This window comes from Crinia signifera, chromosome 4 (genome assembly GCF_055691185.1).
Source record: "Crinia signifera chromosome 4, ASM5569118v1, whole genome shotgun sequence".
Taxonomy (NCBI): Eukaryota; Metazoa; Chordata; class Amphibia; order Anura; family Myobatrachidae; genus Crinia; species Crinia signifera.
In genome coordinates this window covers 286,268,911-286,293,740 of record NC_139220.1, presented here as the reverse complement: position 1 = coordinate 286,293,740, position 24,830 = coordinate 286,268,911, and the positions used below count along the sequence as shown (strand labels likewise).

At 48.5% G+C, this 24,830-nt stretch overlaps 7 protein-coding genes and 3 pseudogenes across 7 annotated transcripts; 6 read left to right on the top strand and 4 right to left on the bottom strand.

Annotated features, from left to right (window-relative positions):
* Positions 1 to 1,208: 1,208 nt before the first annotated feature.
* LOC146072679 (histone H1C pseudogene) lies at positions 1,209 to 2,287 on the top strand (annotated as a pseudogene).
* Positions 2,288 to 5,527: 3,240 nt separating this feature from the next.
* Positions 5,528 to 6,318, bottom strand: LOC146072678 (histone H1C pseudogene; annotated as a pseudogene).
* A 4,484-nt stretch (positions 6,319 to 10,802) lies between these two features.
* On the top strand, positions 10,803 to 11,481 carry LOC146072677 (histone H3). The gene has a single exon (XM_083179873.1). It carries the CDS (start codon positions 10,893 to 10,895, stop codon positions 11,301 to 11,303), a length of 411 nt encoding a protein of 136 aa, XP_083035999.1. The 5' UTR covers positions 10,803 to 10,892; the 3' UTR covers positions 11,304 to 11,481.
* Positions 11,482 to 12,092: 611 nt separating this feature from the next.
* Positions 12,093 to 12,485, bottom strand: LOC146073115 (histone H2A type 1). The gene has a single exon (XM_083180294.1). The coding sequence runs from the start codon at positions 12,483 to 12,485 to the stop codon at positions 12,093 to 12,095; it is 393 nt and encodes a 130-aa protein (XP_083036420.1).
* A 346-nt stretch (positions 12,486 to 12,831) lies between these two features.
* LOC146072675 (histone H2B 1.1) lies at positions 12,832 to 13,255 on the top strand. Its single transcript, XM_083179872.1, has one exon. It carries the CDS (start codon positions 12,845 to 12,847, stop codon positions 13,223 to 13,225), a length of 381 nt encoding a protein of 126 aa, XP_083035998.1. The 5' UTR covers positions 12,832 to 12,844; the 3' UTR covers positions 13,226 to 13,255.
* Positions 13,256 to 14,884: 1,629 nt separating this feature from the next.
* LOC146073114 (histone H4-like) lies at positions 14,885 to 15,196 on the top strand. The gene has a single exon (XM_083180293.1). The coding sequence runs from the start codon at positions 14,885 to 14,887 to the stop codon at positions 15,194 to 15,196; it is 312 nt and encodes a 103-aa protein (XP_083036419.1).
* A 597-nt stretch (positions 15,197 to 15,793) lies between these two features.
* LOC146073113 (histone H2A type 1) lies at positions 15,794 to 16,186 on the top strand. The gene has a single exon (XM_083180292.1). The coding sequence runs from the start codon at positions 15,794 to 15,796 to the stop codon at positions 16,184 to 16,186; it is 393 nt and encodes a 130-aa protein (XP_083036418.1).
* A 622-nt stretch (positions 16,187 to 16,808) lies between these two features.
* LOC146072674 (histone H3) lies at positions 16,809 to 17,480 on the bottom strand. The gene has a single exon (XM_083179871.1). The coding sequence runs from the start codon at positions 17,388 to 17,390 to the stop codon at positions 16,980 to 16,982; it is 411 nt and encodes a 136-aa protein (XP_083035997.1). The 5' UTR covers positions 17,391 to 17,480; the 3' UTR covers positions 16,809 to 16,979.
* A 4,513-nt stretch (positions 17,481 to 21,993) lies between these two features.
* On the top strand, positions 21,994 to 23,018 carry LOC146072673 (histone H1C pseudogene; annotated as a pseudogene).
* A 613-nt stretch (positions 23,019 to 23,631) lies between these two features.
* On the bottom strand, positions 23,632 to 23,943 carry LOC146073111 (histone H4). Its single transcript, XM_083180291.1, has one exon. The coding sequence runs from the start codon at positions 23,941 to 23,943 to the stop codon at positions 23,632 to 23,634; it is 312 nt and encodes a 103-aa protein (XP_083036417.1).
* Between the last annotated feature and the right edge of the window lie 887 nt (positions 23,944 to 24,830).

Here is a 24,830-nt window from a genome sequence, read left to right as displayed (position 1 = left end):
CTGCCCATTATTTAAATTTCAAAAACGACAGTCACTGTGCACACACGATGCACCAAAACGACAGTCGGACGACCATCGCAAACGACTCGCGATCGTTTGAAGATCGTAAGTAAAAAATACACCATCTTATGCAAATCGTGAGTCTGGGCCCGGGGGAGCGCTCCCGAGAAGTTCACAGCAAATCGGTTCACGATCGACACACGATCGTGATCGTTCTGGTGTGTACGAGGCCTTACACTTTTTACTTCTTTTGCTGGAGGTTTGATGCTCAGCAGTCTGAAATGGGACAGGGTCACCATAGCCCTCTTGCTGGTACATCTATCGTGCTTACATACAGTATACAGAAATGCCTGGCCGCATGGATCATAGAAAGGACGAACAATATTGGCACCAGCATTCTCCACAATAAGGAGTATGCCGGGGATGATTACCATGTAGCATAGCTCCAACATGACCCTCTTCAGGAGGGACACAATGCTCTCCTGAACTTCCCTCTTAATGATTGCATTCCCATGCGTTTGAAACACCTTGCTTATTAATTCACCTGTTTAAAGCAGGTGATGGCAATCATACATTAAGAGGGAAGTCCAGCAACAGAGCACGGTGTCCCTCCTGGAAAGGGTCATGTTGGGAGGTATGTTGTAGGTGTCTCTGCTAAATAGTCCTCCTTGACAAGAGTGCCAATCCCTTGGTAAGGCAACCTGCCTGTGCTATTCTCCCGGTTATGCAGGAGCCCGCAAATCACTTTCATGTGTTTTATCATAAACCCTTTTCTGCCCAGAATATGCCCTAGATTACCGACATTATCTCTGGTGCCAGTAGGAGAGAAAGGTGCCCCGATGGGACCTTGTAGCCTGGCAGAAAAGAAGAGATGTGTTACATGGCTGGCAGATCTAATCCGGTGCGGGTGAGCTACCAGTGGCTATTCCTGCCTCCCTTCGCCGCACCTAAGCCTGCAATGGTCATACAGGGCAAGGGGAGATTTGGGAGTACGGCTGTGGCGCAGAGATCCGGGTCACTGGTCCTCTGCTGCCCTGTAAAATAGTCTTTTTCTGCGCTAGGGAAACACAAGGTGAGGGCAGATCCTTCCTAACTCTCAGATAGGGAAGCATTTACACCGCTGCTCATTCCGCCAATGGGAGCACAGAACGCACCCCGCTCCGCAGCCAATCACATCACAGCCGGCGTGGTATATAAGAAACATTGGTAATGTGTTTAGCGTAATAGTCAGTACTTTGTTAGTGTATTACGGTAAGATGGCAGAAACTGCACCCGTCGCCGCTGCCCCTGCCCCGCCATCAGAGGGCGCAGCCAAGAAGAAAAGGCAGCCAAAGAAAGCTGCGGGAGGAGCCAAGAAAACCGCCAAGTCTTCAGGACCCAGCGTCTCCGAGCTGATCGTGAAAACCGTGACGGCCTCCAAAGAGCGTAGCGGGGTTTCTCTTGCCGCACTGAAGAAAGCTCTGGCTGCCGGAGGTTACGATGTAGAGAGGAACAACACCCGCATCAAGCTGGGTGTGAAAGGTCTAGTGACCAAAGGAACTCTCACCCAGGTGAAAGGCACCGGCGCTTCCGGCTCCTTCAAGCTCAATAAGAAGCAGGCGGAGAGCAAGAAGGTCGCCCAGAAATCGCTGAAGCCCAAGAAACCTGCGGCAAAGAAGGTGGCCAAATCCCCGAAGAAGCCCAAGAAAGCTCCGAGCGCAGCCAAGAGCCCAAAGAAGGTGAAGAAACCCACAAAAGCGGCTGTTGCCAAAAGCCCAAAGAAGCCTAAAGCCGTCAAGCCGAAGAAGGCGGCTAAGAGTCCGGCCAAGAAGGCGGCGAAGCCCAAAGCGGTCAAGAGTCCGGCCAAGAAGGCAGCGAAGCCCAAAGTGGCAAAAAGCCCGGCCAAGAAGGCGGCGAAGCCCAAGAAAGCTGCGGCAAAGAAGTGATGGACGAGACGCCGCTGCCGCCCCACTGCCTTGCTATCTCCCCCAAAGGCTCTTTTCAGAGCCACCCACATTCTCTCTCAGCAGAGCTGTAAGCGCGCGGTGTAGTGTGTTGATGTGTATGTTCCCTTTCGGAAGTAATCAGCAGCTATGGCAGAACTGTCTAACTTGCCACTCACACTAGTCGGTCACTGCACAAGTCTTGGGATATATCTAGGGAGCGGGATTAATGCGCAGTTTTGTGTCAACTGTGCAGTAGCAAAACAGATCGGAAATGTGCTGGTTCCTACCTGCAGCCGCCCACACGTATTGTTTTCTGTGTACACGGACCCGGGGATTGGGATCAGCACGCTATTCCTACCCATGTGCAGCCTGCGAGGTGGCTTAAAAAGTTTCATTTGCTACCGAAATACTTCCCTTAGGAAGGAGTGCGGAGATCATTTGCTTTGGCTGCACGCTGATGCATAGAGGGGAGTATGCCCCTTTCAACGAATGTGGAACCGCTGGGATTCAAAAATCCCGGCGATGTAATAAAATTTTGCCCTATTCCTGGGGGGCACTAAACATCCCAGCCGGCTCTGCCACACGTCTCTTGTAAACGCCAGCTAAATCTGTGACAGAGCTGGTGGGGGACAGATGTGTGATTCACCAGTATAGAGCTACGTAAGCTCACAGCAGGAGTCCTTGTTCCATAACTCTGCGGTAGGGATGGACATCGGAAGCCAACCATCAAATGATGGCAGTGCTTCCACCATTGAAACTTTCGATGCGATGGTAACTAACCATCGAATCAAAAGTATTCGATGGTGAAAACTAGTTATATGACTAGTGCATGCGCAAAAGCCTGTATTGCCATTTGTAAGGTAGTAATTGAGTTTGGTGGCAGGGCCCAGGCTCTGAGCAACATATTACTTTATCATTGGACATTGTGTGTATAATATACATATATAATATTCACACAATGCCCAATGATGAAGTAGTATAATAATTTTGTACACATTATTAACACTTTAACAGCAAGTAATCAAAATGTAATAAAATTAGATAAATTGTAAACTAACTCGTTTTAGGTTTCACTATTTTTCCAGATAGGAAAATGTCTATTTATTAAGGCAAGTGTAACTACACACACACACACACAAATAAGGGAGATGACGGTATAGTGGTCATCACATCATTTATATGGTGAGATAAATATTGCAATGAGCAGGGCCAGCTCTACCATTAGGCAGCTGCCTAGGGTGCCAGGATCTGTGGGGGCACCACTATAATGCTACACACTAGGCGATTCTAGCTTCCATCGTCAGCTATATGGTCGCTCAGTGACCATATTGCCGGTGATACCTAGCGACCTTCGCCGTGTGTGCGCTTCCACCGCAGCCCAGCGACGGTCGCTGGTCGCAGGAACTTGCTAGAATCACTGGTCCCCAGTAAAATACTGATAACCAGCAATTCGGTCACTGAGCGACCAATCGCTAGCGACAAGGTCACGTAATATAAAAAATAGTTCACTATATATAAAAACAGTTAAGGTGCCCCTACACTGAGGCGATTTGGTCCGATTGTGGCCAATTGCGACCAATCGACCCCTTAAATCGGACCAAATCGCCTCTCCCTGACATGCTGTTGGGTCCCGTGCGCATCGGACCCGACCAGGTGCTCAGACCGGCAGGCAGCCACCCGTTCCTCCTGGCGGTGAGGCGGGTGGGAAGCAGGGATGCATGCAATCTATCACAACGGATCGCATGCGTTCCTGCCGCCGGGAAGGTCCCTGCAGCCTGCAGGCTGTCCTGTGTCCGTACACTGCTGCGAGACGTCACAGCAGTGTATGGGCACCTTTATCTTGGTTCATTCCACTGGTACCCCAGGACTGTGTATATTGTTCCTCACTATCTCACTATCTCACTATATTCACAGAAACAGACAATCTCTGACCAACACTTCACTGATGATCATATAGTGGTTGCTGCCTGGTAATACTAATGCAGTATATTAATGAGTGTTGTATGTGACTGACATTCACAAATATCTGTAGCTAGTTGTATTGTGTACCTATTATTATTATTATTATTATTATTATTGTAGCTTGCCTGAGCTGGTATAACATTCAGTGACTTCTCCTCCTCTGAATCCTCCAGAGCTCAGTGTGTCTGTGAAATTTGCTGCTGTTTGAGTGACTGGTGCTGCAGGGTGAGGTTTGTGCTCTGATTGGCTCTCTGAGTCAGGGAGAGCCAATCAGAACTAGCAGTGGGCCCTGTTGCCTAGCAGCTACAGCAACCATAGAGAGGGAGAGGGAGGGAAGCAGAGAGAAAGTCAGACAGCCTCCAACGAACCTAGGAAGTTTCCCTGACACAGACACAGCAGCCAGGGGAGGCATAGCTTTTGGGAATTACAAAAAATAAGCCACCATCGGTACACCATCGAATGATTAGCATTCGATGGTGACAAACATCGGAAGGTCACCATTAAATGGTAAAAACACTAACATCGAAAGAAAAACATCGATGTTTCAGAAACATCGACCATCGATGTCCATCCCTATCACCAAGCCTGCTATCCGTCGTCTAGCCCGTAGAGGAGGCGTGAAGCGCATTTCTGGCCTCATCTATGAGGAGACCCGCGGTGTGCTGAAGGTATTTCTGGAGAATGTGATCCGTGACGCCGTCACCTACACCGAGCACGCCAAGAGAAAGACCGTGACCGCTATGGATGTGGTCTATGCGCTCAAGCGCCAGGGCCGCACTCTGTACGGATTCGGAGGCTAAACACTGAGGCGCATCTAGCACAACCGCTCACCCACACAAAGGCCCTTTTCAGGGCCGCCCATATCTTCTACGAGAGCGCTGTTACAATGTTTCTGTGTTTACTGTAATGTGACTATTTGGCCGGTAACCGTATTATCTATTCGTCCCCTTATATAACTAGACACAATGCTAGCGGATATTGACTTGGTCCATCATCTTCTAAACCATTTACTAATCTGTACCCTTTTACCGCAGAGTTATGGAACAAGGACTCCTGCTGTGAGCTTACGTAGCTCTATACTGGTGAATCACACATCTGTCCCCCACCAGCTCTGTCACAGATTTAGCTGGCGTTTACAAGAGACGTGTGGCAGAGCCGGCTGGGATGTTTAGTGCCCCCCAGGAATAGGGCAAAATTTTATTACATCGCCGGGATTTTTGAATCCCAGCGGTTCCACATTCGTTGAAAGGGGCATACTCCCCTCTATGCATCAGCGTGCAGCCAAAGCAAATGATCTCCGCACTCCTTCCTAAGGGAAGTATTTCGGTAGCAAATGAAACTTTTTAAGCCACCTCGCAGGCTGCACATGGGTAGGAATAGCGTGCTGATCCCAATCCCCGGGTCCGTGTACACAGAAAACAATACGTGTGGGCGGCTGCAGGTAGGAACCAGCACATTTCCGATCTGTTTTGCTACTGCACAGTTGACACAATACTGCGCATTAATCCCGCTCCCTAGATATATCCCAAGACTTGTGCAGTGACCGACTAGTGTGAGTGGCAAGTTAGACAGTTCTGCCATAGCTGCTGATTACTTCCGAAAGGTAACATACACATCAACACACTACACCGCGCGCTTACAGCTCTGCTGAGAGAGAATGTGGGTGGCTCTGAAAAGAGCCTTTGGGGGAGATAGCAAGGCAGTGGGGCGGCAGCGGCGTCTCGTCCATCACTTCTTTGCCGCAGCTTTCTTGGGCTTCGCCGCCTTCTTGGCCGGGCTTTTTGCCACTTTGGGCTTCGCTGCCTTCTTGGCCGGACTCTTGACCGCTTTGGGCTTCGCCGCCTTCTTGGCCGGACTCTTAGCCGCCTTCTTCGGCTTGACGGCTTTAGGCTTCTTTGGGCTTTTGGCAACAGCCGCTTTTGTGGGTTTCTTCACCTTCTTTGGGCTCTTGGCTGCGCTCGGAGCTTTCTTGGGCTTCTTCGGGGATTTGGCCACTTTCTTTGCCGCAGGTTTCTTGGGCTTCAGCGATTTCTGGGCGACCTTCTTGCTCTCCGCCTGCTTCTTATTGAGCTTGAAGGAGCCGGAAGCGCCGGTGCCTTTCACCTGGGTGAGAGTTCCTTTGGTCACTAGACCTTTCACACCCAGCTTGATGCGGGTGTTGTTCCTCTCTACATCGTAACCTCCGGCAGCCAGAGCTTTCTTCAGTGCGGCAAGAGAAACCCCGCTACGCTCTTAGGAGGCCGTCACGGTTTTCACGATCAGCTCGGAGACGCTGGGTCCTGAAGACTTGGCGGTTTTCTTGGCTCCTCCCGCAGCTTTCTTTGGCTGCCTTTTCTTCTTGGCTGCGCCCTCTGATGGCGGGGCAGGGGCAGCGGCGACGGGTGCAGTTTCTGCCATCTTACCGTAATACACTAACAAAGTACTGACTATTACGCTAAACACATTACCAATGTTTCTTATATACCACGCCGGCTGTGATGTGATTGGCTGCGGAGCGGGGTGCGTTCTGTGCTCCCATTGGCGGAATGAGCAGCGGTGTAAATGCTTCCCTATCTGAGAGTTAGGAAGGATCTGCCCTCACCTTGTGTTTCCCTAGCGCAGAAAAAGACTATTTTACAGGGCAGCAGAGGACCAGTGACCCGGATCTCTGCGCCACAGCCGTACTCCCAAATCTCCCCTTGCCCTGTATGACCATTGCAGGCTTAGGTGCGGCGAAGGGAGGCAGGAATAGCCACTGGTAGCTCACCCGCACCGGATTAGATCTGCCAGCCATGTAACACATCTCTTCTTTTCTGCCAGGCTACAAGGTCCCATCGGGGCACCTTTCTCTCCTACTGGCACCAGAGATAATGTCGGTAATCTAGGGCATATTCTGGGCAGAAAAGGGTTTATGATAAAACACATGAAAGTGATTTGCGGGCTCCTGCATAACCGGGAGAATAGCACAGGCAGGTTGCCTTACCAAGGGATTGGCATTCTTGTCAAGGAGGACTATTTGGCAGAGACACCTACAACATACCTCCCAACATGACCCTTTCCAGGAGGGACACCGTGCTCTGTTGCTGGACTTCCCTCTTAATGTATGATTGCCATCACCTGCTTTAAACAGGTGAATTAATAAGCAAGGTGTTTCAAACACATGGGAATGCAATCATTAAGAGGGAAGTTCAGTAGAGCATTGTGTCCCTCCTGGAGAGGGTCATGTTGGGAGCTATGCTACATGGTAATCATCCCCGGCATACTCCTTATTGTGGAGAATGCTGGTGCCAATATTGTTCGTCCTTTCTATGATCCATGCGGCCAGGCATTTCTGAATACTGTATGTAAGCACATAGATGTACCAGCAAGAGGGCTATGGTGACCCTGTCCCATTTGAGACTGCTGTGCATCAAACCTCTAGCAAAAGGAGTAAAAAGTGTAAGGTGGAGACCACCATGGTGGAAGGACCATTAGAAAGATGTGAGGAACCGTAGGAGAGAATGGTAAAGTAGCAGGAAGGCAATGGGAATACTAGTGTTATGAATAAAAAGTCAGAGCATAGAAATAGGGGGAATAATAGGGGAAGTCAGGGGCAAGAAAGGGACAGACAGGTATGGGTCCGGAACAGAAGAAGTGCTAGGAATAAATGTAGACAGGATCAGGGTCAGAGTAACAAGGGGACGGTTAGGAGGGTTAAAATGATGGTAGTCACAACCCTTTCAAACCCTCCCCTTCACCCTCCTACTATCCTACCCCTCTCTCCTCTACTACCCCCTCTTGACCTCATCTCCCACAACATCTCTCCTCCTCTTCCACCCTCCCTGTCTCTCCCTGGCACCCTCTCTCAATCTGTAGCTTTCCCATGGCCACTTTCTCTATCCCCCTTTCTCTCCCTGAAATTCTCAGTCTCTCCTCATCCCCACTTTCCTGGGGCTATTCGAATCAGCACGCTGCTGCTAAGCCCCACTTGTGGATTTCAGGCCCGACAACACTATCTTGGCACTTCTGTTTTGTGCCCTAACATGGCACAATCAACAATGTGGCAGGGCACTTTACTGCAAGTACTGGTGTTTTAAGACTAAACATCCGCATTCCATGACATAACAACGGCATTGACTTGAATAGCCCTGGGAGCTCCCTCCTGTTGCTTTTCTAAGCATGCTTAATGAAATCGACCCATGTGTCTGTCATTCCCCCCTCTCTCTCTCTCTCTCTCTCTCTCTCTCTCTCTCTCTCTCTCTCTCTCTTCTGCCCCCTTAGGAACATTGTAGTGACAATGGTGAGTATAGGAGCCATTTCAAGTTATGCCCCTGTCTATGTGTAACTCAACTGCTCCCAGGTCCTTTCTTTTTGTTCTCCTCAGAGGGAGTGCTGCTGCTGCTGCTGCTTCCTGGCTGCTGCTTCCTGGCTGATCACCACCCCCCCTCCAGTGGCCGGCACCCTAGGCAAATGCCTAATCCTGCCTAGTGGTGGCGCAGGCCCTGCTGCCCACAGCCCACACAATTTTAGAAACCTTCATTAATGGTTTTCCTCCATCGATGGCACATCAAAACCAATGTGCCAGGACAGGGAGCATGGCTCCTACCCCCCGACATCTGCGAAGCCCCATCCCATGTTTTGATTTGCCCACAGGCCAATCGGCAAAAAAAAAAAAATGACCATTAATAGGTAAAAAAAAAATTAATGGTCCTCCCTTGCATAGTTTACTTTAACACAGGGGTAGCCAACTCCAGTCCTCGAGAGCTACCAACAGTTCACATTTTCCATGTCGCCTTGCAGGTACACAGTTGCACTCATTACTGACTAAAAGATCCAAAGCTGGAGCTAAATACTTAATTTGTGATTCTGTGAAGAGACATGGAAAACGTTAACTGTTGGTAGCTCTTGAGAACTGTATTTGGCTACCCCTGCTTTAACACTATCAATGGCCAGTTGCACTATTGCCATCTATGGCAACGTCACTGATGGCCATCCCTACGCTGTGGTGGCTACCTGCTCGCTGGTCTCCGAAAACGCTCGCAGCCTAGCGAGCAGGTCTTAATCAGTCCCTATATTTGGTCATCCCAGTCTGGCTGGCCCTCCTCGTTTGAATGCAAGCTCTCTCAAGCAGAGGCCTCTTCCCTTATGTGCCATTCCTTCTCTTACAGGGTACAGGGTCACACCTCCCAACATGACCTACCTCTACAGGAGGGACGCAATGCTCTGTTTCTGGACTTCCCTCTTAATGCATACTTGCCTACCTGACCCTCTCCATGAGGGAGAAAATGCTCTGTTCCTCGATTTCCCTGGTAATGTATGATTGCCATCACCTGTGGTGAAACGCCTTTCCTATCAATTACCTAGCTCACCAAAGGTGATGGCAATCAAACATTACCAGGAAAGTCCAGGAGCAGAGCATTTTCTCCCTCATGGAGAAGGTCCGGTAGGCAAGTATGCATTAAGAGGGAAGTCCAGAAACAGAGCATTGCATCCCTCCTGTAGAGGTAGGTCATGTTGGGAGGTGTGACACTGTACTTGCCCTCTAGTGCAGGGGTAGCCAACTCCAGTCCTCGAGAGCTACCAACAGTTAATGTTTTCCAAGTCTCCTCACAGAATCACAAGTGAAGTAATTAGCTCCACCTGTGTATCTTTTAAAATGTCTTACTCAGTAATGAGTGCACCTTTATACCTACGAGGTGCATACCTCCCAACATGACCCTCTCCAGGAGGGACACATCGCTCTGTTCCTGGACTTCCCTGTTAATGTATGATTGCCATTACCTGCTTTCAACAGGTTAATTGATAAGAAAGGTGTGTCACCACAGGTGATGGCAATCATAAATTGAGAAGGAAGTCCAGTAACAGAAGAATGTGTCCCTCCTGGAGAGGGTCATGTTGGGAGGTATGGAGGTGAGCTGGAAAACTTGAACTGTTGGTAGTAGGGATGGCCATCGTTGCCATTGCCATTGATGGCTATTCTGCAACTGGCCACCGATAGTTCATAACTGTGCAATGGATGACCATCAATATTTTTACATATCGATGGGCATCCATTGTGCTTGATTGATTGGCCTGTGGACCAATCAAAACACGAGGAGCGGGCATTGGGGGGGACCATCTGGTTCTCCCCCATCGATGGCAAAAGTATTCGACATCGGCCATGAACCATCAATGATTTCTAATCATCGATGGTCAATGGCCAACCCTAGTTGGTAGCTCTTGAGGACTGGAGTTGGCTACCCCTGCTTTAGTGTATTCAACTGGTAGTCACTGTTCCCTGTGTTGCTTATTTATGTACTTTTTAAGTGGGCGCTGTAGATCCCCTGTTGCACAATATATTAAAGTAATAATACTAATAATAATAATAATAATAATAATAATAATAATGTACCCTATGTAGCTCAGGTATAGCCATTATTTTCTCTTCATGTGGTTTCCCAGATTCATGAGGCCTTAGGTTGTAGCCAGATGCAAGTTGATACTTTTGCACAGAATGTATCCAGCAGTGTTTCAGTGGAATTGTTACAATTGAATGGTAAACGGATACAATAAATAGTGTTTCCAACACACTCGGGAATTCTGACTATACTGATGATTTAGCTACAATACAGTGAATAGCTTTAGCATTAACAATAATGTTTTAATAATCGATTGATCGTTTTCTTGTTTTGATCTAAGCGTTTGTGCTACGACCATCATCTTTCTGGAATATGGGAGTATAGCTTGAAGAGTTTATATTCTTGACGCACAATCTATTTATTCAGGACAAAACGTAAAAATGTATTTTCTTTAACCCAGGCGCTGGAGGGCCGTTGACGACTTTTTCTATAAATAATAGGAGGGAACAGACGCTCTTGGCGGGCTTTTTGAATATTACAACGGATTCCCCTGAGCCAATCAGGATGAAGGGCGTGTTGGACTCGTCAAATCACATTGAAGCACTGTGCATAAATAGAGTTGTTACTGGCTGTCGGAATCCGTATATTTCAGACGACGTCTTTCTTTTTACTTGGCAGCACTGCAAAGCGAGAACCAACCGGCAGCACTATGGCCAGGACAAAGCAGACCGCCCGTAAATCTACTGGGGGGAAAGCTCCCCGCAAACAGTTGGCAACCAAAGCCGCCAGGAAAAGCGCCCCTGCCACCGGCGGCGTGAAGAAGCCTCACCGCTACCGTCCGGGGACTGTTGCCCTCCGAGAGATCCGTCGCTACCAGAAATCCACCGAGCTGCTGATCCGCAAGTTGCCCTTCCAGCGCCTGGTGCGGGAAATCGCCCAGGACTTCAAGACCGACCTGCGCTTCCAGAGCTCTGCCGTCATGGCTCTGCAAGAGGCCAGCGAGGCTTACCTGGTGGGGCTCTTCGAGGACACCAATCTGTGCGCCATCCACGCCAAGAGGGTGACCATAATGCCCAAAGACATCCAGCTGGCCCGTAGAATCCGAGGGGAGAGGGCTTAAATACTCGGCACTTCTTTCCACGCAATGACACAAAAGGCTCTTTTCAGAGCCACTACATGTTTCTAAACTAGCTGTGACTAAAACGACAGATGAATGTCGGAGTAACAGGATGCTGCTGAATGCTCACTACATAGTTCCAGGTCTCGATCAGCAACGGAACCTAGTTAGTGTTTCTCATACATTGCTCTGTCATCTATAAAGCATGCGAACTGCAGTGAATCTATACAAATACACTTACTTTCATGGTGCCTTGTGATCAGTACTTGCACACACACAGCCGAGCTTCGGTAAAACGTAGCGGCTTAGTAGTCAGAATTAGCTGCGCTATGCACCTCTCGATCATTGCCCTAGTTCTGAGCGAAGCCGTCATGTAGGTGTCGGCATTCCATTTATAAAACCAAAGTAGCCTCCCTTGCATCATACAGATGCAGACTTCGCCGATGCTTTTATGTGCGGGATTGTATGGAAAGTGGGGTGTAGAATGCCTGGTAGGCGCCTGTTCCCTAGTAATTAGAACATGGCTAAACTGCCATATAACGTTACATGCTATATATAGATTGTAAGCTTGCAGCAGGGCCCTCCTGCCTCCCATGTAGGTCTGTTTTACCCAGTTTGTGCTTTCAGTGTTAACATTTATAAAGCGCAACGGAATCTGCAGCTCTACATGTAAATAAATACAAGCAATGGTAGTAGCCGCAGCTCTCTTGGGAAGACGTGGGTGGCTCTGAAAAGAGCCTTTGTTGAGTTGTAGGGACATCGGTTCTCTGATGGAAGTGGGCAGCCTGACAATTACTTGCTCTTGGCCGGCTTGTGGCTCTCGGTCTTCTTGGGCAGCAGCACGGCCTGGATGTTGGGAAGAACACCTCCCTGGGCGATGGTCACCCCACCCAGCAACTTGTTGAGCTCTTCATCGTTGCGCACAGCCAGCTGCAAGTGACGGGGGATGATGCGGGTCTTCTTGTTATCACGGGCAGCGTTCCCGGCGAGCTCCAGAATCTCAGCCGTCAGATATTCCAGCACAGCGGCCAGATAGACCGGGGCACCAGCTCCCACACGTTCTGCATAGTTTCCTTTCCTCAACAGGCGGTGAACTCGACCGACTGGGAACTGAAGACCAGCCCGGGATGAGCGAGTCTTAGCCTTGGCCCGGGTCTTGCCGCCTTGTTTCCCTCTTCCAGACATGCTAGTAGCGCAACCGTAGATTTAACTCTAGATATCGAATAAAACTCCTCAGAGATGATGATCATCCCGTTCCACCGCCCTCCTCTTATATATACACTCAGAAGGAATCCCGCTGCTTGCTCTGTGATTGGTCTGCGTACACCGCAACCAATGCGGCTCAAGTTCATGCACAGACCAATCAGCAAATGAAGGGTGGGGTTGCGACGCTGCTTATCGTCACACAACCCTGATACCCAATAGTGTTGCCGGCAGTGGTGAAGCGCCATTTGCATAAGCTCCCTATAAATGGAGCAGATGTGGGCGCTGTTCGAAACAGATTGTCTGCTTTGTGTGTGTAGTAGAAACGTTGATCCTCCAGAATGCCTGATCCCGCCAAGTCTGCGCCGGCCCCCAAGAAAGGCTCCAAGAAGGCCGTGACTAAAACTCAGAAAAAAGATGGCAAGAAGCGCAGGAAGACAAGGAAGGAGAGTTACGCCATTTACGTGTACAAGGTGCTGAAGCAGGTGCACCCCGACACCGGCATCTCCTCTAAGGCGATGGGCATCATGAATTCCTTCGTCAACGATATCTTTGAGCGCATTGCTGGGGAAGCTTCCCGCCTGGCTCACTACAACAAGCGCTCCACCATCACCTCCAGGGAGATCCAGACCGCAGTACGCCTACTGCTTCCCGGAGAGCTGGCCAAGCACGCCGTGTCCGAGGGCACAAAGGCCGTCACCAAGTACACCAGCGCCAAGTAATCTCCCCTTCTCCGCCCCCCACACAGACCCAAAGGCTCTTTTAAGAGCCACCCAACTCCTCTTTAATCGGGCTGGAACTGATAGCTTCTTCTTGTTTGATCCGTGTCCCAGACTGATTTGCCTTTAATACTCTGTAGCAACACCTAAAAACAAACGGTCTAAAACAAGACCGTCATCCCAATATCGTAGAGGTTAGAAAATGTACAGCGGGGTGATAATTACTGCCTGGGGAAGCGAACCTTTAATTTGTGAGCTGCTACTACACACACACGTCAAATAAATCGGTACTTGTTTCCTAGCACGGCCACCACGATTTCTAAAATCGTGGTGGTCGTGTCGGAAAAAAATCGTGTCGGTCGCGTCGGGTGCATACCAAAACGCACACGACGCGATGTACCCGATTTCTCCATAGGCTTCAATGTTAAATATTTTAACATTGAAGCCATGGAGAAATCGGGGGCATCGCGTCGGGCGCGCATAGGCTTCAATGTTAAAATATTTTAACATTGAAGCCTATGGGGAAATCGTGGGCATCGCGTCGGTCGAGGGCTGCAATGGTTATTTAAGTAGCACTGATCTGAATCAATATTAGGCTGTGTATAATAGCGCGGGCATTGGTTAAGAGCGTCTGAGAAATAAAAATAAAAAAAAATATAAGGACTATATATATCTCCCAAAAAGCCTATGCAACACAATAAGGCTAAAAACTAAGTGTCACAAAACAGTTACAGTTGAGAACTGTCAGTGAGCCCAGGAAGAAAGATCTAAGACCAAGAGTACATGAATAGAACTGAGAATGATACAAAGTACAGAGAAGTGTTAAATGAGATACATATTAACAGGGAATCATGCCTATCTCTCTCTAGATAACAAAACAGAGCGAATCACCCAATTAAGAGGAAACTAATCAAAAATAAAGTATATCCTCATTAAGGGAACATAAATTTGAAAAACAACAAGGTGTACATGACACGTTAATATAAACGTACAATTAAAGGCACTAACAAATCAGGACTTAACGATCATTTGGTTTTTTAAAGCACCATTTCTTACTTCAACGCAATTCTTTACTTTCTTTTTTTATGGAGAGGAGACATCATATATATATCTCCCCTCCTTTTAACAAGAGCATACATAAAGGTTCATTTTTAATAACACCACCTTCTCTCAAACTAATTGTACATAACAATCCCAAGAGTGCAGCCTAAATATCTCAAGCTTTTTCTCTTTTTTTTTTGCTACACGTGTGTGTAATAGCAGTAGCGCTCAGGACTGCATTGTTCTCAGTAGAGCCGAATTATTTAAGCTCACGATTGATATGTATAAAAAGGATAAAGCGATGCCGGCGCAATTCTTAGAGGGGGACTTTAGAATAACTGAACCCAGGAGCCAGGTATACTTTTAGCTGTTCTATATTGGCTAAGAAAAACAGGGACGGGTCAAGAGGGGACTGTGTTTTCATGCTTGAATTTGAATGGCAGTGGTTTCTTATTCCCCGCCGATACATGCTTGGCTCTCGTTGGTCTCTTTTGAATAAATGTCCTCCCATTACAAGGCGTGTGTATGTGTGTCTCCCATCAGGTCCGCTCTTCCTCTAAATAAAGGGCTGCTGAAAGAGGTGCAGCTCATTCTTGTTGCGGGTTGCTCAGATTTTGCAAGATGTCTGGTAGAGGCAAAGGTGGTAAGGGACTCGGGAAGGGAGGTGCTAAACGGCACAGGAAGGTTCTTCGGGATAACATCCAGGGCATCACCAAGCCTGCTATCCGTCGTCTAGCCCGTAGAGGAGGCGTGAAGTGCATTTCTGGCCTCATCTATGAGGAGACCCGCGGTGTGCTGAAGGTATTTCTGGAGAATGTGATCCGTGACGCCGTCACCTACACCGAGCACGCCAAGAGAAAGACCGTGACCGCTATGGATGTGGTCTATGCGCTCAAGCGCCAGGGCCGCACTCTGTACGGATTCGGAGGCTAAACACTGAGGCGCATCTAGCACAACCGCTCACCCACACAAAGGCCCTTTTCAGGGCCGCCCATATCTTCTACGAGAGCGCTGTTACAATGTTTCTGTGTTTACTGTAATGTGACTATTTGGCCGGTAACCGTATTATCTATTCGTCCCCTTATATAACTAGACACAATGCTAGCGGATATTGACTTGGTCCATCATCTTCTAAACCATTTACTAATCTGTACCCTTTTACCGCAGGCATTCTGGAGGATCAACGTTTCTACTACACACACAAAGCAGACAATCTGTTTCGAACAGCGCCCACATCTGCTCCATTTATAGGGAGCTTATGCAAATGGCGCTTCACCACTGCCGGCAACACTATTGGGTATCAGGGTTGTGTGACGATAAGCAGCGTCGCAACCCCACCCTTCATTTGCTGATTGGTCTGTGCATGAACTTGAGCCGCATTGGTTGCGGTGTAGGCAGACCAATCACAGAGCAAGCAGCGGGATTCCTTCTGAGTGTATATATAAGAGGAGGGCGGTGGAACGGGATGATCATCATCTCTGAGGAGTTTTATTCGATATCTAGAGTTAAATCTACGGTTGCGCTACTAGCATGTCTGGAAGAGGGAAACAAGGCGGCAAGACCCGGGCCAAGGCTAAGACTCGCTCATCCCGGGCTGGTCTTCAGTTCCCAGTCGGTCGAGTTCACCGCCTGTTGAGGAAAGGAAACTATGCAGAACGTGTGGGAGCTGGTGCCCCGGTCTATCTGGCCGCTGTGCTGGAATATCTGACGGCTGAGATTCTGGAGCTCGCCGGGAACGCTGCCCGTGATAACAAGAAGACCCGCATCATCCCCCGTCACTTGCAGCTGGCTGTGCGCAACGATGAAGAGCTCAACAAGTTGCTGGGTGGGGTGACCATCGCCCAGGGAGGTGTTCTTCCCAACATCCAGGCCGTGCTGCTGCCCAAGAAGACCGAGAGCCACAAGCCGGCCAAGAGCAAGTAATTGTCAGGCTGCCCACTTCCATCAGAGAACCGATGTCCCTACAACTCAACAAAGGCTCTTTTCAGAGCCACCCACGTCTTCCCAAGAGAGCTGCGGCTACTACCATTGCTTGTATTTATTTACATGTAGAGCTGCAGATTCCGTTGCGCTTTATAAATGTTAACACTGAAAGCACAAACTGGGTAAAACAGACCTACATGGGAGGCAGGAGGGCCCTGCTGCAAGCTTACAATCTATATATAGCATGTAACGTTATATGGCAGTTTAGCCATGTTCTAATTACTAGGGAACAGGCGCCTACCAGGCATTCTACACCCCACTTTCCATACAATCCCGCACATAAAAGCATCGGCGAAGTCTGCATCTGTATGATGCAAGGGAGGCTACTTTGGTTTTATAAATGGAATGCCGACACCTACATGACGGCTTCGCTCAGAACTAGGGCAATGATCGAGAGGTGCATAGCGCAGCTAATTCTGACTACTAAGCCGCTACGTTTTACCGAAGCTCGGCTGTGTGTGTGTGCGCAAGTACTGATCACAAGGCACCATGAAAGTAAGTGTATTTGTATAGATTCACTGCAGTTCGCATGCTTTATAGATGACAGAGCAATGTATGAGAAACACTAACTAGGTTCCGTTGCTGATCGAGACCTGGAACTATGTAGTGAGCATTCAGCAGCATCCTGTTACTCCGACATTCATCTGTCGTTTTAGTCACAGCTAGTTTAGAAACATGTAGTGGCTCTGAAAAGAGCCTTTTGTGTCATTGCGTGGAAAGAAGTGCCGAGTATTTAAGCCCTCTCCCCTCGGATTCTACGGGCCAGCTGGATGTCTTTGGGCATTATGGTCACCCTCTTGGCGTGGATGGCGCACAGATTGGTGTCCTCGAAGAGCCCCACCAGGTAAGCCTCGCTGGCCTCTTGCAGAGCCATGACGGCAGAGCTCTGGAAGCGCAGGTCGGTCTTGAAGTCCTGGGCGATTTCCCGCACCAGGCGCTGGAAGGGCAACTTGCGGATCAGCAGCTCGGTGGATTTCTGGTAGCGACGGATCTCTCGGAGGGCAACAGTCCCCGGACGGTAGCGGTGAGGCTTCTTCACGCCGCCGGTGGCAGGGGCGCTTTTCCTGGCGGCTTTGGTTGCCAACTGTTTGCGGGGAGCTTTCCCCCCAGTAGATTTACGGGCGGTCTGCTTTGTCCTGGCCATAGTGCTGCCGGTTGGTTCTCGCTTTGCAGTGCTGCCAAGTAAAAAGAAAGACGTCGTCTGAAATATACGGATTCCGACAGCCAGTAACAACTCTATTTATGCACAGTGCTTCAATGTGATTTGACGAGTCCAACACGCCCTTCATCCTGATTGGCTCAGGGGAATCCGTTGTAATATTCAAAAAGCCCGCCAAGAGCGTCTGTTCCCTCCTATTATTTATAGAAAAAAGTCGTCAACGGCCCTCCAGCGCCTGGGTTAAAGAAAATACATTTTTACGTTTTGTCCTGAATAAATAGATTGTGCGTCAAGAATATAAACTCTTCAAGCTATACTCCCTTATTCCAGGAAGATGATGGTCGTAGCACAAACGCTTAGATCAAAACAAGAAAACGATCAATCGATTATTAAAACATTATTGTTAATGCTAAAGCTATTCACTGTATTGTAGCTAAATCCTCAGTATAGTCAGAATTCCCGAGTGTGTTGGAAACACTATTTATTGTATCCGTTTATCATTCAATTGTAACAATTCCACTGAAACACTGCTGGATACATTCTGTGCAAAAGTATCAACTTGCATCTGGCTACAACCTAAGGCCTCATGAATCTGGGAAACCACATGAAGAGAAAATAATGGCTATACCTGAGCTACATAGGGTACATTATTATTATTATTATTATTATTATTATTATTATTATTATTATTAGTATTATTACTTTAATATATTGTGCAACAGGGGATCTACAGCGCCCACTTAAAAAGTACATAAATAAGCAACACAGGGAACAGTGACTACCAGTTGAATACACTAAAGCAGGGGTAGCCAACTCCAGTCCTCAAGAGCTACCAACTAGGGTTGGCCATTGACCATCGATGATTAGAAATCATTGATGGTTCATGGCCGATGTCGAATACTTTTGCCATCGATGGGGGAGAAACAGATGGTCCCCCCCAATGCCCGCTCCTCGTGTTTTGATTGGTCCACAGGCCAATCAATCAAGCACAATGGATGCCCATCGATATGTAAAAATATTGATGGTCATCCATTGCACAGTTATGAACTATCGGTGGCCAGTTGCAGAATAGCCATCAATGGCAATAGCAACGATGGCCATCCCTACTACCAACAGTTCAAGTTTTCCAGCTCACCTCCATACCTCCCAACATGACCCTCTCCAGGAGGGACACATTCTTCTGTTACTGGACTTCCTTCTCAATTTATGATTGCCTGTGGTGACACACCTTTCTTATCAATTAACCTGTTGAAAGCAGGTAATGGCAATCATACATTAAAAGGGAAGTCCAGGAACAGAGCGATGTGTCCCTCCTGGAGAGGGTCATGTTGGGAGGTATGCACCTCGTAGGTATAAAGGTGCACTCATTACTGACTAAGACATTTTAAAAGATACACAGGTGGAGCTAATTACTTCACTTGTGATTCTGTGAGGAGACTTGGAAAACATTAACTGTTGGTAGCTCTCGAGGACTGGAGTTGGCTTCCCCTGCACTAGAGGGCAAGTACAGTGTCACACCTCCCAACATGACCTACCTCTACAGGAGGGATGCAATGCTCTGTTTCTGGACTTCCCTCTTAATGCATACTTGCCTACCGGACCTTCTCCATGAGGGAGAAAATGCTCTGCTCCTGGACTTTCCTGGTAATGTTTGATTGCCATCACCTTTGGTGAGCTAGGTAATTGATAGGAAAGGCGTTTCACCACAGGTGATGGCAATCATACATTACCAGGGAAATCGAGGAACAGAGCATTTTCTCCCTCATGGAGAGGGTCAGGTAGGCAAGTATGCATTAAGAGGGAAGTCCAGAAACAGAGCATTGCGTCCCTCCTGTAGAGGTAGGTCATGTTGGGAGGTGTGACCCTGTACCCTGTAAGAGAAGGAATGGCACATAAGGGAAGAGGCCTCTGCTTGAGAGAGCTTGCATTCAAACGAGGAGGGCCAGCCAGACTGGGATGACCAAATATAGGGACTGATTAAGACCTGCTCGCTAGGCTGCGAGCGTTTTCGGAGACCAGCGAGCAGGTAGCCACCACAGCGTAGGGATGGCCATCAGTGACGTTGCCATAGATGGCAATAGTGCAACTGGCCATTGATAGTGTTAAAGCAGGGGTAGCCAAATACAGTTCTCAAGAGCTACCAACAGTTAACGTTTTCCATGTCTCTTCACAGAATCACAAATTAAGTATTTAGCTCCAGCTTTGGATCTTTTAGTCAGTAATGAGTGCAACTGTGTACCTGCAAGGCGACATGGAAAATGTGAACTGTTGGTAGCTCTCGAGGACTGGAGTTGGCTACCCCTGTGTTAAAGTAAACTATGCAAGGGAGGACCATTAATTTTTTTTTTACCTATTCATGGTCATTTTTTTTTTTTGCCGATTGGCCTGTGGGCAAATCAAAACATGGGATGGGGCTTCGCAGATGTCGGGGGGTAGGAGCCATGCTCCCTGTCCTGGCACATTGGTTTTGATGTGCCATCGATGGAGGAAAACCATTAATGAAGGTTTCTAAAATTGTGTGGGCTGTGGGCAGCAGGGCCTGCGCCACCACTAGGCAGGATTAGGCATTTGCCTAGGGTGCCGGCCACTGGAGGGGGGGTGGTGATCAGCCAGGAAGCAGCAGCCAGGAAGCAGCAGCAGCAGCAGCAGCAGCACTCCCTCTGAGGAGAACAAAAAGAAAGGACCTGGGAGCAGTTGAGTTACACATAGACAGGGGCATAACTTGAAATGGCTCCTATACTCACCATTGTCACTACAATGTCCCTAAGGGGGCAGAAGAGAGAGAGAGAGAGAGAGAGAGAGAGAGAGGGGGGGAATGACAGACACATGGGTCGATTTCATTAAGCATGCTTAGAAAAGCAACAGGAGGGAGCTCCCAGGGCTATTCAAGTCAATGCCGTTGTTATGTCATGGAATGCGGATGTTTAGTCTTAAAACACCAGTACTTGCAGTAAAGTGCCCTGCCACATTGTTGATTGTGCCATGTTAGGGCACAAAACAGAAGTGCCAAGATAGTGTTGTCGGGCCTGAAATCCACAAGTGGGGCTTAGCAGCAGCGTGCTGATTCGAATAGCCCCAGGAAAGTGGGGATGAGGAGAGACTGAGAATTTCAGGGAGAGAAAGGGGGATAGACAAAGTGGCCATGGGAAAGCTACAGATTGAGAGAGGGTGCCAGGGAGAGACAGGGAGGGTGGAAGAGGAGGAGAGATGTTGTGGGAGATGAGGTCAAGAGGGGGTAGTAGAGGAGAGAGGGGTAGGATAGTAGGAGGGTGAAGGGGAGGGTTTGAAAGGGTTGTGACTACCATCATTTTAACCCTCCTAACCGTCCCCTTGTTACTCTGACCCTGATCCTGTCTACATTTATTCCTAGCACTTCTTCTGTTCCGGACCCATACCTGTCTGTCCCTTTCTTGCCCCTGACTTCCCCTATTATTCCCCCTATTTCTATGCTCTGACTTTTTATTCATAACACTAGTATTCCCATTGCCTTCCTGCTACTTTACCATTCTCTCCTACGGTTCCTCACATCTTTCTAATGGTCCTTCCACCATGGTGGTCTCCACCTTACACTTTTTACTCCTTTTGCTAGAGGTTTGATGCACAGCAGTCTCAAATGGGACAGGGTCACCATAGCCCTCTTGCTGGTACATCTATGTGCTTACATACAGTATTCAGAAATGCCTGGCCGCATGGATCATAGAAAGGACGAACAATATTGGCACCAGCATTCTCCACAATAAGGAGTATGCCGGGGATGATTACCATGTAGCATAGCTCCCAACATGACCCTCTCCAGGAGGGACACAATGCTCTACTGAACTTCCCTCTTAATGATTGCATTCCCATGTGTTTGAAACACCTTGCTTATTAATTCACCTGTTTAAAGCAGGTGATGGCAATCATACATTAAGAGGGAAGTCCAGCAACAGAGCACGGTGTCCCTCCTGGAAAGGGTCATGTTGGGAGGTATGTTGTAGGTGTCTCTGCCAAATAGTCCTCCTTGACAAGAATGCCAATCCCTTGGTAAGGCAACCTGCCTGTGCTATTCTCCCGGTTATGCAGGAGCCCGCAAATCACTTTCATGTGTTTTATCATAAACCCTTTTCTGCCCAGAATATGCCCTAGATTACCGACATTATCTCTGGTGCCAGTAGGAGAGAAAGGTGCCCCGATGGGACCTTGTAGCCTGGCAGAAAAGAAGAGATGTGTTACATGGCTGGCAGATCTAATCCGGTGCGGGTGAGCTACCAGTGGCTATTCCTGCCTCCCTTCGCCGCACCTAAGCCTGCAATGGTCATACAGGGCAAGGGGAGATTTGGGAGTACGGCTGTGGCGCAGAGATCCGGGTCACTGGTCCTCTGCTGCCCTGTAAAATAGTCTTTTTCTGCGCTAGGGAAACACAAGGTGAGGGCAGATCCTTCCTAACTCTCAGATAGGGAAGCATTTACACCGCTGCTCATTCCGCCAATGGGAGCACAGAACGCACCCCGCTCCGCAGCCAATCACATCACAGCCGGCGTGGTATATAAGAAACATTGGTAATGTGTTTAGCGTAATAGTCAGTACTTTGTTAGTGTATTACGGTAAGATGGCAGAAACTGCACCCGTCGCCGCTGCCCCGCCATCAGAGGGCGCAGCCAAGAAGAAAAGGCAGCCAAAGAAAGCTGCGGGAGGAGCCAAGAAAACCGCCAAGTCTTCAGGACTCAGCGTCTCCGAGCTGATCGTGAAAACCGTGACGGCCTCCAAAGAGCGTAGCGGGGTTTCTCTTGCCGCACTGAAGAAAGCTCTGGCTGCCGGAGGTTACGATGTAGAGAGGAACAACACCCGCATCAAGCTGGGTGTGAAAGGTCTAGTGACCAAAGGAACTCTCACCCAGGTGAAAGGCACCGGCGCTTCCGGCTCCTTCAAGCTCAATAAGAAGCAGGCGGAGAGCAAGAAGGTCGCCCAGAAATCGCTGAAGCCCAAGAAACCTGCGGCAAAGAAAGTGGCCAAATCCCCGAAGAAGCCCAAGAAAGCTCCGAGCGCAGCCAAGAGCCCAAAGAAGGTGAAGAAACCCACAAAAGCGGCTGTTGCCAAAAGCCCAAAGAAGCCTAAAGCCGTCAAGCCGAAGAAGGCGGCTAAGAGTCCGGCCAAGAAGGCGGCGAAGCCCAAAGCGGTCAAGAGTCCGGCCAAGAAGGCAGCGAAGCCCAAAGTGGCAAAAAGCCCGGCCAAGAAGGCGGCGAAGCCCAAGAAAGCTGCGGCAAAGAAGTGATGGACGAGACGCCGCTGCCGCCCCACTGCCTTGCTATCTCCCCCAAAGGCTCTTTTCAGAGCCACCCACATTCTCTCTCAGCAGAGCTGTAAGCGCGCGGTGTAGTGTGTTGATGTGTATGTTCCCTTTCGGAAGTAATCAGCAGCTATGGCAGAACTGTCTAACTTGCCACTCACACTAGTCGGTCACTGCACAAGTCTTGGGATATATCTAGGGAGCGGGATTAATGCGCAGTTTTGTGTCAACTGTGCAGTAGCAAAACAGATCGGAAATGTGCTGGTTCCTACCTGCAGCCGCCCACACGTATTGTTTTCTGTGTACACGGACCCGGGGATTGGGATCAGCACGCTATTCCTACCCATGTGCAGCCTGCGAGGTGGCTTAAAAAGTTTCATTTGCTACCGAAATACTTCCCTTAGGAAGGAGTGCAGGCTTTTTTTTTTTTTTTTTTTTTTTATTAAGTATCTAATTTGTGTGGAGATCATTTGCTTTGGCTGCACGCTGATGCATAGAGGGGAGTATGCCCCTTTCAACGAATGTGGAACCGCTGGGATTCAAAAATCCCGGCGATGTAATAAAATTTTGCCCTATTCCTGGGGGGCACTAAACATCCCAGCCGGCTCTGCCACACGTCTCTTGTAAACGCCAGCTAAATCTGTGACAGAGCTGGTGGGGGACAGATGTGTGATTCACCAGTATAGAGCTACGTAAGCTCACAGCAGGAGTCCTTGTTCCATAACTCTGCGGTAAAAGGGTACAGATTAGTAAATGGTTTAGAAGAGGATGGACCAAGTCAATATCCGCTAGCATTGTGTCTAGTTATATAAGGGGACGAATAGATAATACGGTTACCGGCCAAATAGTCACATTACAGTAAACACAGAAACATTGTAACAGCGCTCTCGTAGAAGATATGGGCGGCCCTGAAAAGGGCCTTTGTGTGGGTGAGCGGTTGTGCTAGATGCGCCTCAGTGTTTAGCCTCCGAATCCGTACAGAGTGCGGCCCTGGCGCTTGAGCGCATAGACCACATCCATAGCGGTCACGGTCTTTCTCTTGGCGTGCTCGGTGTAGGTGACGGCGTCACGGATCACATTCTCCAGAAATACCTTCAGCACACCGCGGGTCTCCTCATAGATGAGGCCAGAAATGCGCTTCACGCCTCCTCTACGGGCTAGACGACGGATAGCAGGCTTGGTGATGCCCTGGATGTTATCCCGAAGAACCTTCCTGTGCCGTTTAGCACCTCCCTTCCCGAGTCCCTTACCACCTTTGCCTCTACCAGACATCTTGCAAAATCTGAGCAACCCGCAACAAGAATGAGCTGCACCTCTTTCAGCAGCCCTTTATTTAGAGGAAGAGCGGACCTGATGGGAGACACACATACACACGCCTTGTAATGGGAGGACATTTATTCAAAAGAGACCAACGAGAGCCAAGCATGTATCGGCGGGGAATAAGAAACCACTGCCATTCAAATTCAAGCATGAAAACACAGTCCCCTCTTGACCCGTCCCTGTTTTTCTTAGCCAATATAGAACAGCTAAAAGTATACCTGGCTCCTGGGTTCAGTTATTCTAAAGTCCCCCTCTAAGAATTGCGCCGGCATCGCTTTATCCTTTTTATACATATCAATCTTGAGCTTAAATAATTCGGCTCTACTGAGAACAATGCAGTCCTGAGCGCTACTGCTATTACACACACGTGTAGCAAAAAAAAAAAGAGAAAAAGCTTGAGATATTTAGGGTGCACTCTTGGGATTGTTATGTACGGACCGTTCAATTAGTTTGAGAGAAGGTGGTGTTATTAAAAATGAACCTTTATGTATGCTCTTGTTAAAAGGAGGGGAGATATATATGATGTCTCCTCTCCATAAAAAAAGAAAGTAAAGAATTGCGTTGAAGTAAGAAATGGTGCTTTAAAAAACCAAATGATCGTTAAGTCCTGATTTGTTAGTGCCTTTAATTGTACGTTTATATTAACGTGTCATGTACACCTTGTTGTTTTTCAAATTTATGTTCCCTTAATGAGGATATACTTTATTTTTGATTAGTTTCCTCTTAATTGGGTGATTCGCTCTGTTTTGTTATCTAGAGAGAGATAGGCATGATTCCCTGTTAATATGTATCTCATTTAACACTTCTCTGTACTTTGTATCATTCTCAGTTCTATTCAT